Source organism: Panulirus ornatus, chromosome 38, assembly GCF_036320965.1.
Source record: "Panulirus ornatus isolate Po-2019 chromosome 38, ASM3632096v1, whole genome shotgun sequence".
Classification (NCBI taxonomy): domain Eukaryota; kingdom Metazoa; phylum Arthropoda; class Malacostraca; order Decapoda; family Palinuridae; genus Panulirus; species Panulirus ornatus.
Window position 1 is genome coordinate 4401939 of NC_092261.1, and position 18630 is coordinate 4420568.

Consider the following 18630-nt stretch of genomic DNA (forward strand, 5'->3'; position numbering starts at 1 on the left):
GATATGAAGGCATATAGTATCATAGGTAAGAGTCATGCTAGGACTCTGTCAGGATTAGTTGCTGTCTATGATCCTCATTCATATTCTTATGGAAACATTCTGTGATATCTTCATGTGTTACCCCAGCTTCCTTTCTTTTAATATGACACTTTTTTGTTGTAACTGAAATGGCATAGAAACATGCCACAAGCATGGCCATCCTGGATGAAATAAAATTAGAATACAAGAACAAGATTGAAATTTTACATAGTTCCTCAGGTGTTTGTAAAAATGACTCTTAAAGATGGAAAGGTTTTAGGAAGATGGGAAGAAAGTGGTATTATAATCATCAGTCCTCATATGGCTGGTTTTCACTAAAACTTTATGAGAAACAGCCACCAGACACATGACATGGGTCTAGGCATTAGTAGCAGGAGCACACACAGTTCAGGAAAGCATTGGCCAAAATGCTACCTGCAGAACAAGCAGGGGCTGCAACTTCATTGCAGAGAGAAGGGATGGTTGAAGAGAGGATAGCTGGAGTGCTAAATGAGGCAAAAGAGTTTTGATTCCACTCTTTTTGGTGCCTATTACTTTTTTATGGTATTGCTGACACAAAAAGGTTTTTGCATGCCACTTCTCATGTATCAAGCTGCCATATAAAGACATAAAAGATTTTTATATCATTTCCAGATTGTGGGCTCCAGTGGTGAGTCTCTTCTCCACCTTGTGGCTCGTGAAGGTCTAGAAGAAGCTGGTCTGTTCCTTACCACTCAGGGTGCCAACTGTAATGTGGTCACTGCTGATGGAGAAACTCCACTCCATATTTCATGTACTGTTGGTCTACCATCTCTAACAACTGCACTTCTCCAGGTAAATCTTCACTCTTCATCAATGGAAATATGGTCTTCATGGGTTTAGATGTCATTATTATTCTGTTGATATATTATCATCATTATGATTTTTGATACTGCCTGGCTTGCCTCAGTTAAAGCTAAAACACAGACCATGATCTGTCATTCTCATTCAAGACATTTGTACATCTTACTGTTGGAACACTTTGTTTTACTTGTTTGAAAGTGCCCTACGTAGAGTCATGAAACTCAGAAGCTAGACTCCTGTTGATTTTGCGATCAAAAAGTCAAAGGTAAGTTTGCAACCTTGTGTCACTGGTATGGGAAACAAAGACAGACCTTATTCTTCCCTTATTTAGTGTGTTGTGTTACGTTAGGCGGAGCAGTATGCACACACATGAAGTCATTGTGATGATTCATGGGATCTGTTTTAGTATACATTAGACTCCAAGAAATTTGAGTATTGTAAATGTAGTGATTCATCATAACCTAAGTGATACTGTACTGTTCAGTGCTTTCTCAGGAGTTTTACAAGTGACCTGTCCACATCTCAACCACCCCTATGCCCTATCCATACTGCATTCCAAGATCACAGCAGCATGTACTTGAGAACAGTGTGTAGAAACTGAGGGAAAGAAACTTGAAGCATTGCTGATGAGGATGACAGCCAAAATATGAATTAATCATTTGTGTTCTTCTCTTCCCTACTTCCTAAAGATTGTGGATGATAGGCGTTTAATAAATAATCCCTCTTTTTTCTCTCTTTTAAGGTGGTAAAACACAGTGCAGATTTAAACAACACTGTTAATCAAGTATGCAGTATATCTTTTTCATGGGAATCAGTAACTTCTGACTGTACTTTTCTCCTTGCAGATAGGAGCAAACCCAAATTTTCAGACCTATTCATCAACACCCATCACTAGCCCAGCAGCATCAAGTGATCTATTTACAGATGAAACCACAAATGAAGCACCATCACCAGCCCTTACTTTTCGTGAGACTGCCTTACATCGAGCCATTAAGAACAGGAATGAAAGTGATATAAGAGCAGTTTTAGATCATAAAGGTGAGAAGATGGTGGAGAGTGGAATGTAGCATTTTTTTATTTCATGGGAATAGGCTGTGACACAGACTGTCTATCTATCTGTATCTCTGGTCCCCGTTCCCTCTGGGAACTCCCATCAAGTGATGGCCACGGCATAAGATTTTCCACTTATCCCTGTCCTAACTTGCCTCCCTTGCATACACCATTCCATGCATTCTTCCTCTGTTTCTCTCCCTCCAGTATTACTCCACCCTATTGCCCATGTAATAGCTGGTCTTCCACTCACACCATCCCCTTTAATTTTACTATCATACACCCTCTTTGTGAACTCTCAGTCTTGCATTCTTTCCACATGCCCAAACTGCCTCAAAGTATTACGTTTCACCCGTTCTCCCACTCCACAATTCACTCCTTTTGTATTCCTTGCCTTACAACATCTCTCATACACCCTTTCATTTCTTTCTTCATTCAGTCTAGTCACCAAATGCTCTTCTCAAATAGCTCATTTGCACAACCTGCTTTCTTAACCTCTGTGCCTCATTCCACATCCATGTTTTGGATGCACAGGTCAGGGTTGGGAGAACTATGCTGTCCCTTAATCCTCTCTTCACTTCCATACTTATGCCTCTACCCTTCATTATTCTATTTAGGCACCCAATGGCTTTTGTACCCTGTACTATTCTCTCCCTTATCTCTCCTTCCATATCACCACACCTACCCAAGACAGCTCCCAGTTACCTAGATTCCCTCACTTTTTCCAGTCTTTTTTCCCCCCCATATCCGTATTGCAATTTAGTACACTTTCACTTGATATGGTTTTACCAAATCTATACTTTCCCTCCATTCCATCGTGGCCTTTGTTATCTTTTCCTAGCGCTACCTCGCGCACATGAGGGGGGGAGGGGGTTGTTATTTCATGTGTGGCAGGGTAGCGATGGGAATGAATAAAGGCAGACAGTATGAATTATGTACATGTGTATATATGTATATGTATGTATGCGTTGAGATGTATAGGTATGTATATTTGCGTGTGTGGACATGTATGTATATACATGTGTATGTGGGTGCATTGGGCCATTCTTTCGTCTGTTTCCTTGCACTACCTCGCTAACGCGGGAGACAGCGGCAAAGCAAAATAAATAAATAAATGAATACTTTGTCGCTGTCTCCCGCTTTATATTAAAAAGCCTTGGGACATCAAACAGCCCTGCTTCACACCTACATGTACCCTAGAACTTACACCCAACTCTCCATCCAGTCTTACACATGCATTTGCTCCTCTATAGAAGGCTTTTACACCCTCTATCTGTTTCTCCCATACCGTATAACCTTAACTCATCCCGCAAAGCATTCCACTCGACTCTGTCATATGCTTTCTCCAGTTCCATAAAAGCTGCATACAGTTTTTTACCTGTAGCTAAATACTTTTCCACAGTCATCTTTATTATAAAAATCTGATCCACTCATCTGCCTCTCCTAAATCCCCCTTGCTTTTCACTTATTCTCCATTCGGTTACTTCCATCACTCTGTCAATCAATATTTTTACATGCACTTTTCTTGGTATACTTAACAGATTTATTCCCTTATAACTGTGGCATACATCCTTAGCACCTTTCCCTTTGAATAAAGGAAAAATGATAGCTTCCACCCAAACCTCAAGCACAGCCCTGTGTTTCCATGCTAGATTACATGTAAAATGCTTCCACTCTTATCACACTTTCTCCTCCATACTTCAGCATTTCAGATGTAATCCCATCTGCTCCAGGTGTCTTTGTTAAGTATTGTCATGCAGATAAAGGGAGTATCTCTACAGAATTCTCTGTAGAGATCTGAGTTGCTAAACATCACCATACTTTAGTGTTGCAAATTCAATAGATATGCTTCCAGTTTTTGAAAGATTTTGGGGTTTACTTAGATGTTACTAGTGAGACATTTAGGTTTTCCTTGTGAAAGGAATGAAAATACCTCAAGCACAATGCCCCACTTAGAAAGGCAGAGTGGATTGAATATGCACTATGGAGCAGTTAAAAGGATGGAAAAGAATGGAAAAGAAGATTCTCTTCATTATTTATAGGAAGAGTCTGTATAATTTCTATGTTTCTACCACAATGTTGCATTTTCACAAGTTGGAAAAGCATTGATTATTATCTAAGGAATCAGTAGGCATTTTTTGACCTACATATAATGATAGGTACTGTAGCCATTTAATATATATGATGTTTGATTACAGAATATTGTGAAAGCAGCAAAATTGACACACTATTGATTCCCAACCTAAACCTTCGAGACTCGGATGACTTGACTCCCCTTGGGGTAGCGTTAGGGACTGGCCAGATAACAGTAGCCAAGCATTTGCTAGAAGCTGGTGCTGACATTAACACTACAGATTCTCAAGGCCTCAGTCTCTTGCACTTGGCTATCCAGGTTAAGGATGTGCAAGTGGCCACCTTCCTCATTGCCAATGGAGCTGATGTAAACTTGAGGTGGGTCATTGCACTGTATGTTCTTATTGAGAATACACACAGACTGATTTTTATTATGTGCATTTTATTTACGAAGAAATCAAAGATTTTATGAATGGTAATTTTATCAAAAGCAGAATATTTCACAAATGTATATTATAGATGTATGTACAATTATAGCTCTGTATTGTGGACTGATAGGAAGGAAACCCATGCTAGTTTATCTGATTTTGCATTATGTTGAATGACCCTATGGGTGGTAGTGGGAGCTTCATGATTAGATTTTTATGCACTGTACACCCCTATGGATGAAATTCTTCTTTTATATGCTGTACATTATTTGCAAATAATTAAGAGTACTTATTTCTTGGAGATGAGTGAAATCTTTCTGGGGGGAGGCGGTGTTATGGCTTAATAATAATACTGTGTAATTTTGTTTCAGGCCACTTTTTAATTCCAATATTCATTATCTACAGTATTCTTTATATAATTCTTATTGTAATTTGTTATACCTTTGTGCCTTTTCCATGTTAACAAGTAGCATCAGGAACTAAACTTGTAAGGTATATCTTCACTTGGCTGCTCCTGTTCCTACTCTTAGAAAATGATGATAATGCAGGAGGGAAGGGTTTCCAAATCCCTCCTGCTTCCATTGATAACCACCTTCTTCAACATACAAGGAAAATGTGGGTAGTAGTCTTTTTCATCAGTCTCCAGGGATAATGACTACTGTGTTCTCATGTACCTTAGAACAAACTTGTATTCATTGTCTGGAAAACTTTTATATATGTACCATATATCTGTGAAAATTTGCAGCATCAAGTCAGTACATGTCTCACTCTAAATCACAGAATTTATCAAATATGCTTTTGTTTTTATTTGTCAAGTAGATTTAAACTCCTAGCAGTAAGATAGGGCATCATAGCTTACTCTTCTTCCTATTCCTTTCCATCCTTTTCGTTGTCTTTTTAATCCCTTGTATAAGTCCTGTATCTCTATATCCCCATTTGCATTTTTTCACCATTTATTTTCTGGGCATGAGTTGATTTAAAAGGTAGGGTTTGATATTATGATTTTTGTTTTGAACGTGTAAGAGAGACCTTTTAGATATAGCAGAACAGACTGTAATTTGAAAATTTTCATATTCTTATACAGAACACGTGAAGGGCTGTCACCTCTGGAACTGTGCATCAGTGAGGGCTTTGGGGCTGTGGTTGCTTTGCTTTGTGGAAAAGGTGCAGATCACAACTCCCATTCAAGCTCATCTGAACCTCCTTTATGGCAAGCACTCAACTCCAAGCAGGAAGATATCGCATCTACTTTAGTTGAGTAAGTTACTCCTGTAAGTGAGGTGTATACAACATTACATTTGTGAGAGAAATTTTTTTACCAAAAGTCATTTCATCTTGAAAAGGAAAAAAATACAACTGCACTTATAATCCATATGAACTAGTACTTCATTTGAATTTTATGGCTGATGCTTGGAGAATTTTCTTTAGTCCAGTAATAAAATGTCCAGAGGTTTGTGATGGTGAAGTATTTGCGAGAGATTATGCTTGGACTGACTTGAACCACTCGCAGAAATGTATTTTTTTTTCAGACTCTGGTAGTTGCACTTATATATGGCTAAAGGGGACATTCAGAGCGAGAGATATTTTTCTTTGTATTTACAAACTTGCCCTTTTTCTCATAAAAGAAAGCCAAAAAAGTGTAATAACTGATGCGGAGCTGCCGCTCATCATATAGTGTAATGAAACATTGTGCAACAAAAGTTATATTGTTCTTGAGTATAAGTTTTTATATTTAACACCAGTAGCTGGCATTTTAGTTATTGTGAGTAATGTTTAATGGTTTGTGTTAGTTTATTTGTCATTTTGTTGCTAAGGAATTCAGCATACGTATGGTGCAAAGTGAGGTGCCTGATTCATCTGAAGGCATTTACTGTATTTGCTGTATTTGTTTTTGGCCTTTGTCTTGATATTTATGGTGTGTGAGGTAAACTTGATGTGGATAGGGGATGACAGTGAATATCTTTGGCGAGGCACAAATTCTATTTTGAGTCACCCCGTGCTCTGAATGCATGATGTAGTGTTTATTTGTTTTTGCATCATTAGTGTCATGGTGCTATGATATGCCTTTCCCTTTTTAAATCAGGATTTCCTTGTGTGTATGGCATTTATTGATCTGGATGAAGCTTATGACAAGGTTGATCTTGAAAGTGTTATGATATATGGTGTGAGGCTTCAATATTACTAGGAAGCTGGCCAGTTCCACCTGGCAGGAGAGCAGGTCAAGAAAATGTTTGGGTGTCTTTGAGGGATGAACAAAGGCAGTTAACAAGTAAGCGCTCTGCTACAGTGTAGATGTTTGCAAATGAAGCTGTTATTAGTTTTTTCTTAAGTATAACTTACTAAAACTGGAGAAGCAAGTAGTTATAAATAATATTCATGGTATGTATATTGCATGATTTAAAGAGATGAAGAGGATGTGCTGAAATAGTTTGGACACATGGAGAGAATGAGTTAGGAAAGGTTGACAAAGAGGATGTTATATGTGTCAGAATTGGAGAGAAAAGGGAGACCAAATTGGAGATGGAAGAATGGAGTGATTTCGATACAATACACATGACAGCTAGAGAATGGATGTGAGCAGATGCTGCTTTTCTACATTTGTTCCTGTTGATACCTCACCAACATAAGGAAATGGCAGTCAAGTTCAAACAAAAAATACAAACGAAATGTATGTTTTGTTTTATGTATATATCCACACAGGTAATGTCTTAAAAATTGAGTAGAAGGACAATGATGTGTTTGTACATATGAATTGTTTACTAGATTTTAACTTTTCCATTTTCCTTTAAATAAAAAAAAGGCGACCTATGCTAATAAAAAGAATGCTATTAAACCAGTACATATATTAATCCCTCAGGTACCATGTAGACACAGACAACTGGGGGGATGGACCTGATGGATGCCTACAAACATTACTCCACAGAGCAATTGGTAAGGTTCATGTCATTCTTTGTGCAAGTAGAATTAATGGTAGATAGGATATTGAAATATTAATTATTTAAACTGTTTTGGAAACATTTATTGATTAAAATATAGTAAAAATTGTGGAATTGTGATCTGAGAAAGTCAGATTTGAGAAATAGAAATATAAGCTTAATAGTTGTATGATAATGAGAAAAAATTAGAATTATGAGTACACCCAGAAAAGATGCAATAGCTAGTATGGAAACAAAGAGAGAAATATTGAGAGAAGACATTAAAGTGTAATAGAAAATTAAGGTGTTATTTGTAAAATAGCATAGATATATAGAATGAAAGAGTCCTGGAGGGAAAGATATGGGGGAAGAATGCATGGAATGGTGTATGCGAGGGATAAGTGGAGTCAATTTACGTGGCTACTTCCATGATGGGAGTTCCCAGAGGGAATGGGAGTCGGAGAAGTATTTAAGATTTTCGTAAGATAAAGAACAGACTTTGAAGTGTGTAGAAGGGTGTATACAGGGTTGAATTAGAGGTGCTTTAGATATGTAGAGAATGTGCCTGGAATTGGAAAGAATCTCTGAAAAAGTACATTAAAGTATGCTGAGTAAATTTCGGAAAAAAAAGGAAACTTTAGAGAAGGTTGAAGTACTAAATGAGTAAGAATGTGTATGAGCTCATTTATGGGTTGCATTGGCTAGATTAGAGGATGAAACAAATGAATGAAGTTGTGATATATATATTTTCTGAATTAATTTTAATTGATTCCAGATGAAAATCGGGAAGACATTGCCTGTTTCCTCATAAGAAGTGGGTGTGATGTTAATGCAGTGCGTAAGCCAGGACCTGGTGGTACTGGTGGAGATGAGGCTACAGACCAGCAGACCCCTCTGCATATGTGTTGTTCATGGGGACTTGAAGATACAGTCCAGACATTGCTTGAACATGGAGCCAAAGTTAATGCTAGGGTAAGTGTTCAAATATACACGTTTACTCCAACTTGCGTTATTTCCTCTTTATAGCTCTTTTTCCAATTTTTAGGGACATCAATCTTTTTTCAAGAGGAAGTTTTATACCCTTGAAGTTCCCCACATCTTTTCAACTTTTCCATTCCTAAGAATCAGATCCACTCAACTTTACCAGAGTCACAACTCAGTTTATATATCTTTGACACCCATTTTCTTGGGAATTCCCTTTAGGGGATGGCCATGGCAAAAGTCTCCATTATTTACTCCATTGCTGTTTCTTAGCCTTTAGTGCCTCACTCTTAACAGGCCACTGGCAAAGGGCTACTCTAGCACAGTGTTTTCAGAGGTTCCCACCAAATGATCCTTCCAATTACTTCTACCCAAAAATTTTCCCATCTAATGTTCCGAACTACAGCTTCAACCTAATACTCCCAGCTAATGCTCCTACTTATTACTTCTGCATATTGCTATCTATCTTTTTTTTTTTTTCATACTATTCACTATTTCCTGCATCAGTGAGGTAGCGTTAAGAACAGAGATTTGAGCCTTTGAGGGAATTTCCTCACTTGGCCCCCTTTTCTGTTCCTTTTTTTGGAAAATTAGAAATGAGAGGGGAGGATTTTCAGCCCTCCACTCCCTCCCCTTTTAGTCGCCTTCTACGACACGCAGAGAATACGTGGGAAGTATTCTTTTTCCCCTATCCCCAGGGATAATATATATGTATTATTCTTTTTGCTTTCAAACTATTTGCCATTTCCCGCATTAGCGAGATAGCGTTAAGAACAGAGAATTGGGCCTTTGAGGGAATATCCTCACCTGGCCCCCTTCTCTGTTCCTTCTTTAGGAAAATTAAAAAAAAGAAAAAAAAAATGAGAGGGGAGGATTTCCAGCCCCCCGCTCCCTCCCCTTTTAGTTGCCTTCTACGACACGCAGGGAATACGTGGGAAGTATTCTTTCTCCCCTATCCCCAGGGATAATGTATTATATATATATATATATATATATATATATATATATATATATATATATATATATATATATTGAGGGAAGTGAAAAGTGTGGAGGATTGCATCATCTTTAAAGGAGACCTTGACAAAATCCAAAGTTGGTCTGATACATGGTTAATGAAGTTCAGCCTGTGTAAATGTGAAGTAACAGGGATGAAGAAACAATGCCCAATATGGTTATGATCTAACAGAAAACAAGCTATAAGAATGTGTGTGTGAGAAAGACTTGTTAGTTGACAATATCCCAAACCTTTAAAGATTTCCAACTTAAGAAAACAGTTAAGGAGACCAACTGTCCGCTACCAAATATCAGAACATCATTCAGGATCATGCATAAGGAAATACCCAACATATATAAGGCAAAAATTCGAATAAGCTTCTGAAGTCTGGTCATCACAACTAAAGAAGCATTAAGAGCTAAGAGAGAAGGTCCAGAGGAAAGTAGTAGAGATGGTACCAGAATTAAGAGAGCTAAAGTAGAGTGAAAGTCTGAAGTTTTGAATTAGTCTACTTTAGAGGAAAGAGAGGTAAGGTTTTTCAGAAGATATCAATGTGTAAAGGGCAAATAGTTCCTTAAAAGTAGGAACAAATCTGTGACCCTGTATCACACATTAAACCAGTCAAAATATTCACTTCATCTCATCTTGGTTCTACCTGCTACCACTCTCCCTTTTGTCCCCTTCACCCATGTTTCCACTTGTTCTCTGGTTTGTCTCACACTACCAACCTCTTTCCCAAACATTTTCTGATTTTCCCTGAAGGGGACATTATTATGATATGTACTAATTGATCATTACTTGGTGGAGGTGAGGGTGAAGGTTTGTAAAGGCTTCACATAAAGAGGAAATTATGTGAGTGGGAAGAGGGTTGTGAAAGTGATTGGGCTTATAAAAGAGGTTTGTGAAGAGAGATATCAAGAGGTTTGAGTGTGCAATAGCAAAAGGTGCCTGGAAATGAAGCTGGGGAGTGGGTCAAAAAAAGGAGGTATTTAGGGAAGTTGTACCAGCATGTGTGAGAAAATTGAAGTATGGAAAAGGTGGGAGGTGTGCAACAGATGGGTACTGAGTTGTGGGATGGAGAAGTTAAGTAGCTAGTAAAATGGAGAAAGAGATGTGCATGGTCATTACTTGCCAAAAGGCAGGTAAACTCCTGTGCCACAGGCAGAGGGAAACTCTAGTAGCATTTCCAGAGGCTCCTACATAATTTTTTTGCAGACTACTTCTATCTAATGTTCCTGCCTAATTTTCCAAATTGCTTCTTCAAGATTATCCTCTCATAAGATGTTCATATCTTCTACTTTTACTTGTGTTTCTACCTAATGTTCCTACCTACTACTCCTGTCTGTTGCTCATTATGTCTTGTCAGAAGGCAGGACTAATACATACTGCTCACCACGAGAAAATCTAAAGTTACAAAGGAGTTGTGTGAGTTAGATGTCAGATGTTATGTTTGACAGAGAGAGATTGTCTTTACCACCTTCCATAACTTCTCTTCACTCTCTGCAAGCAGTGCTGAATGAAACACGTTAAGAAGAGTCTATGGTTACTCCAGTTTTCATGTGAGAAATATCTTTAGAGTTATACATAGAATACATAAGAATGTTTGATTTATACACATATATATCCTCATATTCTGCATTAAGTAAGCTTTCAGCACTGCACAATGATTTATTGTTACTTTAGATTTTCTTGTTATTTTATACACATATGAAGGTGAAATTTGTTATTTTATACACATATGAAGGTGAAATCGTAATTCAGGAGTTCAGTTAATTTTATTTAACAGTTCAGTTAATTTTATTTAACATGTAATTTTTCTATACATACAACACTATGTGTTTCATGGAGACAATGAATAAAATATAAAGAATATTCATAGGTAGTTTGTAACCCAAAACTTTTATATGATGTTAAAATCATCCACAGGATGCAGAGAACAAGACTCCACTGCACCATGCCATAGAGAACTCCAATGCCAATATCATCTCTTTACTTCTCTCTCACCCTGCCTTAGACTTATCGCTTCGTGATAAATCCGGTATTACACCATTTGCTGCTGCTATGTCTCGGAAAAACAATCAAGCTGCACAAGCAATTCTTAGTCGGGAACCAAAGGCAGCTGAGCAGGTATGACAGATGCTCTTTGTTTACAGTACTTTTCCCTTGGTTTTCTAGTATTTGGCTGCAATAATTTGCCATTAATAAGTGCTTCCCAAGAATGTTCTGAGAATATTTTCCTGCACAATCTCTTTACTTTGTTTTATTTATTGTATAGTTGATGGAGAAGTCAATAAGGGATTGTGATTATGATCATGATGATGATATATTAGAGTTGGGGAAACTGCTGGAAGAAGCAAAAAGTTTTTGCAGATATGATAGTGAATGTGTGAGAGCACCATGTCAGCTCAAAGTCTGGAATCCTGCCACTAAAATAAAACTTGAAACCAGAATTCAGAATTTTGCAATGATAATTATTTCTTGTTCCACATTCCAATAGAAGAAAATGTATGGTATAGTTTGTCTGAAGGCACAGAGTCTCTTCACACTAAACTAATACCTAACTGGCCAGCATTCCTTGGAGCAAATATTTTTGGTCACCAACTCATGGCATTTGCAGAATGCTTTTACTACCTTGTATGCCCTAATCAATTGTAAAGACTATATTTACAACTACTTTATCCTTTCACCTCCTGTCTTGGGTAAACAGATACCATTAACCATGCAAAGTCAGGAATTACCTTGCCTATTTTAATTTCTAGTTTATGATTCCAAGGCTACACCAGAATACTTGAATAGTTGTAATAGTTGTTCAGTGCCTTCTAACATTCTCTTGAGAGCTTGTCATTAACCTGTTTGACTAAACATTCCTAATGTCTTATATCATGTCCCAGAGGACCTGAACTGCTTGTCATCTATGTTGTTATATACTGTAAATAGAGCTTAAACCTAAGGTCATATGACCAGTATCACTGGAAATCATGTGGATTGTATAAGTATAAAGTCATAAGACACAAATATCTTATATGGTGTAATACTGGCACCTGGTTGAAGGAAGAAGGTAAATGAAAGCATTGTTTAGTTTGGAATTGTTAGGGTAGAATGGGTCACCTTCACCTATCAAGTTACACCTTTTCTTTTATCAGAAAGTACATTTTATGGAATATAAATCCTTTGATATTGCTTATTTTCTATTGCACATTTTCATGTGTATGTTTTGGTCTGCTTGACTTTCCTTGTAGAATTTTATTATTTGCATATGTTATCATTACCATCATAGGCTTTCTTACACAATATTTTATTTAGTTTTGTAGAACTGAGAGTAAGCTTTTTCTCTTGATCTTGCATAAAATCCTGAAAATGTTGTAGTGATATGCCACATCTCTGAGTCTCCCAACTTACTACACGTTTGTTAACCAGCTCTTGGCCGCTTCAGACACAGATTATCATTTTATAAAACTTTCTTGCCTCTAGTAACTCAAAATGCAGTAGCTGAAGAATCTTCAACTCTTCCTTACTGATAAACTTATATTGATGAGTTATTGCCTCTGCTAATTTATGTGTTTGTTACCTGTCAGTTTTGCTCAGCAACTGGAAACATGGTGTGACTACACTTTGAGATACTCTTTAAAAAACAAAAAGGAATAAGGTGTATGTTTAAACATTTACAGTTTTAAACAAATTAGGTAAATCTCACAGAATCCTTGGCTAGCTAAGGTTTTTCACTTATCAGTCATCATATGCGTATAGTTTTAGTTTATTAGAGGACATACGACCTTTTCAATATTTTAGTCACTTCTGGCTCAACACTTTTGTGTCAAAATTCTCATTCATGCAACTGTTGCTTGGTTAGAATCTTTACCTCATCTAAAATTTTGTTTTAATTTTTCAGTATGACCACAAGGGTCACAATTTTCTTCATGTTGCAATTCAGAAGAAGGATATGGAGAGTGTCTGGTTCCTGTTAAGTATCCATGTTGACATGCATACCCGTACGCAGGATCAGCTGTCCCTCACGCCTCTTCATCTTGCAACTATCTCTGGGTATGCAAACAACTTTGGTTACCTTCTTTCACCTGAAAAGGATTTTTCTCTTTATTCTGCCATCTGCTTGTCACTAAGTTTCTCTGTAAGCCAGTTTAGTTTAGAATGTGCAGTCATTTTATATGAGTTGTATCACTTTACATGTAATATCTTACGTGATACTGCAAGCGTTTTTTGCTCCTCTCTACAAATAGTTGCAGTAATCAAAGGAGAGTACAGATATTATAAGCCATTCACATCAGAGAGAAAGCACCTGTCATCAACATCAAGACCCGCCAACAGTATCTTGACCTAATGCCACTTTAGAACTGGTGGAACACATCACTGACCCACTACTAGCTACTGAGTATGCCATTTCAGGATGGTGGATGTGTCACTGAGCCACCCAGTCCTGGGTTGTGAAGGTCAGAGAAAATCAGACGAGCCCAGCCTGATTTCAACTCCACACCTGGACAGTAACTGTCTCGCATGGCCAACTTAGTGTATTTAGTGATGGACTGTCTATATTCCTTCCTCTTTTAATATTGTTCTTCTGTCTTTCCTCACCTGTAAGTTTTTCTATATTTCTGTACCCATACTCTGTATTTAGGTTGTAGCTCATGCTACCTGCCATGGTATTGTTAATTTGTATCACTTTTAGTGTTTTCCCTTACTTTTAAGTTCTATGTATTGTGGGATATTACAAGTTTGTTTTATATATACATGGTGTTTGCATTTTACGTTTCATATCCAAGTTTTGTAATGCAATTTTTTCTATTTTTGGTAGATTCTAAACGATGTCTCTGTGAAGGCGATGAATTGATTGAAATGGATAATTTTGGACACCTGGGTTTTGAGCACCCACATGATGGTAGAATAATGTTGAGAAAATTGCAAAACATAAAGAAGATGCTTTATAGCTCTGAATATGCTGTTGTATTCAATTCTGTGTGCCTTAGAGAAAACCTGCCCCCAGCTTACACACCACACACACACACACACACATACATATTTTTTTTTATTGTATAATCACCGTCTTCCTCATCAGCGAGGTAGTGCAAGGAAACAGATTAAAGAATGGCCCAACCCACCCACATACACATGCATATACATAAACGCCCACCCACACACATATACATGCCTATACATTTCAATGTATACGTACATATACATATATACACATGTTCATATTCATACTTGCTGCCTTCATCCATTCCTGTCGCCATATGTGTATATACCTTAAAATGTATAGGTATGTATATGTGCGTGTGTGGGCGTTTATGTATGTGTGTGTGGATTATTTGGGCCTTTTTTTCATCTGTTTCCTTGCACTACCTCGCTAACACGTGAGATAGTGACTAAGTATAATGAATGAAATAAAACATGAATTGACATGACAAAGGCAAAAAGTATACCCCAATCATAGCCATGTTGGTTAAGGTACAATATTGAGTGTGAGAGAAACATCGTGGTTTTCAATTAAACATTGAGGATTGGTATAATTTCATGTTTTTAAGCCATACTCCTGAAGGTGAAAAGGTTATAGAAAGAGGGAAAGGCAAAAAAGAACAATAATTTCACAGCTTTGCTCTAAACAGAAAGAAGTAGATATCATAACAGCCTACTCTTGTTTGTCTAGTGTACTCACAGAAACTAGGGGAACAAGTTGCCAGGTAGATGCCAAAGGACCGGGCTTTAGTGACTGGAACACACAAAGGGATGAAAGTGATGTCATATATTTTGGCTCAGCACGATGCAGAATTGTTTTGGTAGCTGTTCATTACCTTTTTGATTGTAGAATCCCCCTTTCTACATTCATAGTATATGTTTACCCAGTAGCAAAATAAGAAATGAGCATGTAGTGCTTTATGTATTTCCTTACTAACAATATTCAGTTTTCTCTTATGTGAACAGGTCTGAAATGATAGTTAGAAATTTGCTGCTAGTTGGAAGTGGAGCTATCAGTGAATTAACTCCTCAGAAGCAAACTGTATTGCATCTAGCAGCGGCACATGATCATCCTCATTTAGCTTCCATTTTTATAGAAAACAATGTTCGTGTAGATGATGTGGATGACAACCTCAACAATGCTCTCCATGTTGCAGTCAAGGTTTGGATACATTAATGTTTTTGTTCAGGTAGCGTAATATAGTTTTTCATTTTAGTGTAACCCCAAAGTATGGACAGTTATTATATTTTCATAAAACCATACAATATTTTTGTAATAATTGATTTACATTTGATAATATGTTATAGAGAATTTTTTTAAAACTTAGCAGCACTGCTTACAGCAATTGTCAAAAATGCACTTTTTCCATGGATTCACAAAAATACTTCTGTATATGGTTCTTCAGATTTTTACATGTCTTAACAGAAAAAATGGGAGGTTCAGGGATTGAAAGAAGCTCTAGCTGATGCTTGTGAACTCCCCTAAGTAAGTTCACAGGTAGACTTGGAAATAAGCTCGGGTTGCACCACAAAACATCTAAAAGCAAAGCTTTTCCAGTGCCTTGAGGCATCCCCCAAACCCTCACCCAATAGATGTTTGATCCCATTATGTATGTTCAGATATATACAAAAAAAGAAATCATATTTTTAATTAGCAATTGTTAATAGAACTTTGTTCCATTATCAGTGACTGTTCTGTTGAAAAATGTCAATTCCCTGCTCCTATTTCCCCTGGTCGGAGAGGACCCCTTCCCCTGACTCCTATGCCATCTGCTTTCCTAATTTGACCTAATTCAAAAGTTGTTGAGATAGCTGCAGGTGATTCAGTACATTTGTGAGAAAATCTTTATTTTGATAACAGTAAATTTCTTTTTCACAGGAAGGTCATCTTTCTGTGGTGAAAGTGTTGCTAACAGAGTCTCAGATCAATGCTGCTGCAGTCAATTTACGTGGTCAAAATCCTCTACATGTATTGGCTAATTACCCTAAAGACAATGCTGCTGCAATTGCAGAAGTTTTTCTTCAGACTATGCCTGATTATGACCTTAATAGATTAGATGTGGAAGGTAACTCAGGTAAGACTGTGTTTTTTTGCTCCAGTAATATACCGTTAATGCAAAGTATTAACTTTCATTAGTTATTAGTTATTAAAGAATCTTTGCAAGACACTTCAGATACATTAGTATGGAGAGTAGCTGTAGCCATTGGCCTGATACAGAAGAAAAGGCTTTATAGGGGTTAATGCAATGGGGAGCAGTAGCAATGAGTGTAGGTAGGGAGGTGAGACTGTAACAGAGGTCAGTAACAAAGTATGCAGAGAGAGGTGAGAGTGTGACAGGAGCAATGCATTTGGTTAGGAGGAAAGTGAGGGTATAGCAGGGAGCAGTAGTGACATAGGGGGAAGGAAGGCAAGTCTCTGGAAAGAAATGGTAGTAATATGTGGTAGGAAGGGAGGTGAGAGTGTGGAGGAAAGCAGTCGCGATGTTCAGAGGGAGCTAACAGTGTGACAGTATGAGAAGAAGCAGTAGCATGGATATGGTAACGAGAGAGGGAAGATTGTGGCTGGAAGCAGTGGTAATGTATGTGGAGATGGGGGCAACAACATAGTAGGTAGTGGGAGATAGGGGCAACAACATAGTAGGTAGTGGGAGGAATTCACATGGGGTGGAGGGAGGCAACACCGTGGTAGTAGCAGTGTGTAGGACGACAGAAGTGGAAGTATGGTGGAGAGTGGGAGAGAGGATTGTAAGGAGGGATGTGAGAATATGGCATAGAGTTTTACTGATATGTGTGGGGAGGGAACCAACAGTGTGCTAGGAAGCAGAAGCAATGTATTTGGTGAGGAAGGTGACAGAGGCATAGAGCAGCAATAATCGGTAAGGAGGGAGGCACCGGTGTGGGGGAGAGTAATAGCAGTATTTTTAGTGAAGAGGGAGGCAAGAGTGTGGTGGTGGAGCAGCAGTGATGTATGTTGGTGGATCAGTGATGTGCATGGCAGGGAGGGATGCGAGAGTATTGTGAACAGTATCAGTGACGCATATGAGGAGGAGGATGATGGAGTGGCAAGGAGTGATAGTGATATTTATGGGGTGAGAATATTATTATTTAGTACCTTTATTGATATTTTATCAAAACAGTATTGGACATATGTTATTTATGTATTTGAAAAATTTATGCTTTCTCAAGCTTGCTTTCAGTAAGTCTTTTGGCAAAGAAATTTCTGTAGGAATATATCTCCAATTTTGATACCCACGACCCATATGATATTTAGATCCAATGACTGCTTGACCTTAAGGTTGCTGGATTTGAGAAATAAGACTGTGCCAGCTCATGCTTCATGATGTCACAAACTATGCCTGCTATATATCTGCTTCATTCATTAATTCCATCTTTTAGTGCTTTGTTTTCCTTTCAACCCTTTCATATTTAAGTTTCTTGAAAAATATTTAAACTTAAAATCACTGATTACTTACACATAATTATGTTCATGTAATATGCTGTATGGGAACAATGCAGTGTAGATACTGCCTAAGAATTAGCAAGACAGTTTGGACAAAAAAGGCCATAAGTGAGAAATTCTTCTTTTACAACTTTCTGCCTCTTACCATAGTAATTCTTTTGTGAGCAAGTATGACCTTCTCATATATTAATGGTATGCTTATGTCTAGATTTGATGCAAAATTTTTGTACTGAAAACAACAACTATTTTACTTCACAGCCTTATTGTTGGCATACATGAGAGGTGCAGGTCAGCTGTGCCGAGTCCTCGTGCGTGCTGGAGCATGTTTAGGCTCTACTAACAAGCATGGAGTCAACATCTTTAACTATCAGGTAAGAAATCCAAAATTTAGGAACAGCTGAGGAATACATATTAATCTACTTAGAGTCTATTGATTATGTCAACACTTTCTGCATTCATGATAGAATCTTGAAATATCTAATCATGATAATCCTCATTTCTTTCAGTGTTTTAAACTCATAAGTAGTGCCTATAATTTGTTGAAGAATTCTGTTTATTGTTATAGCTATCAAGCATGTAGCATTATTATTTTTTGTCTGTTGAGTATAGAGCAGTTTAATGATAAGTGAAATTTAGGAATAGAATGTGGTTTGACCCTACAACCACAAATACATTAAAAGTTGGCAGTGCTCTCTCTCTCTCTCTCTCTCTCTCTCTCTCTCTCTCTCTCTCTCTCTCTCTCTCTCTCTCTCTCTCTCTCTCTCTCTCTCTCTCATAATCACCTATTTGTATTATAAGAGACACTCATGGGAAACCATCTCTTGAACATCCTGTATTATCATGTTACTTTAATTTTTGTATGCTGCCTTCATCAGTTATGTCCTCAGTCATTCTATT

General features: G+C 37.6%; 1 protein-coding gene across 1 annotated transcript in view; it reads left to right on the plus strand.

Moving 5' to 3' along the window:
- Positions 1-18630, plus strand: part of LOC139760830 (rabankyrin-5) — an 89255-nt gene that overhangs the window by 63764 nt on the left and 6861 nt on the right. Inside the window, exons 10-20 of the mRNA XM_071684485.1 lie at positions 673-852; positions 1707-1899; positions 4110-4362; positions 5497-5670; positions 7270-7343; positions 8103-8299; positions 11232-11432; positions 13195-13346; positions 15240-15435; positions 16153-16348; positions 17992-18104. Of these exons, the coding sequence (XP_071540586.1) occupies positions 673-852; positions 1707-1899; positions 4110-4362; positions 5497-5670; positions 7270-7343; positions 8103-8299; positions 11232-11432; positions 13195-13346; positions 15240-15435; positions 16153-16348; positions 17992-18104 (1929 nt within the window). The remainder of the gene's footprint in view (positions 1-672; positions 853-1706; positions 1900-4109; positions 4363-5496; positions 5671-7269; positions 7344-8102; positions 8300-11231; positions 11433-13194; positions 13347-15239; positions 15436-16152; positions 16349-17991; positions 18105-18630) is intronic.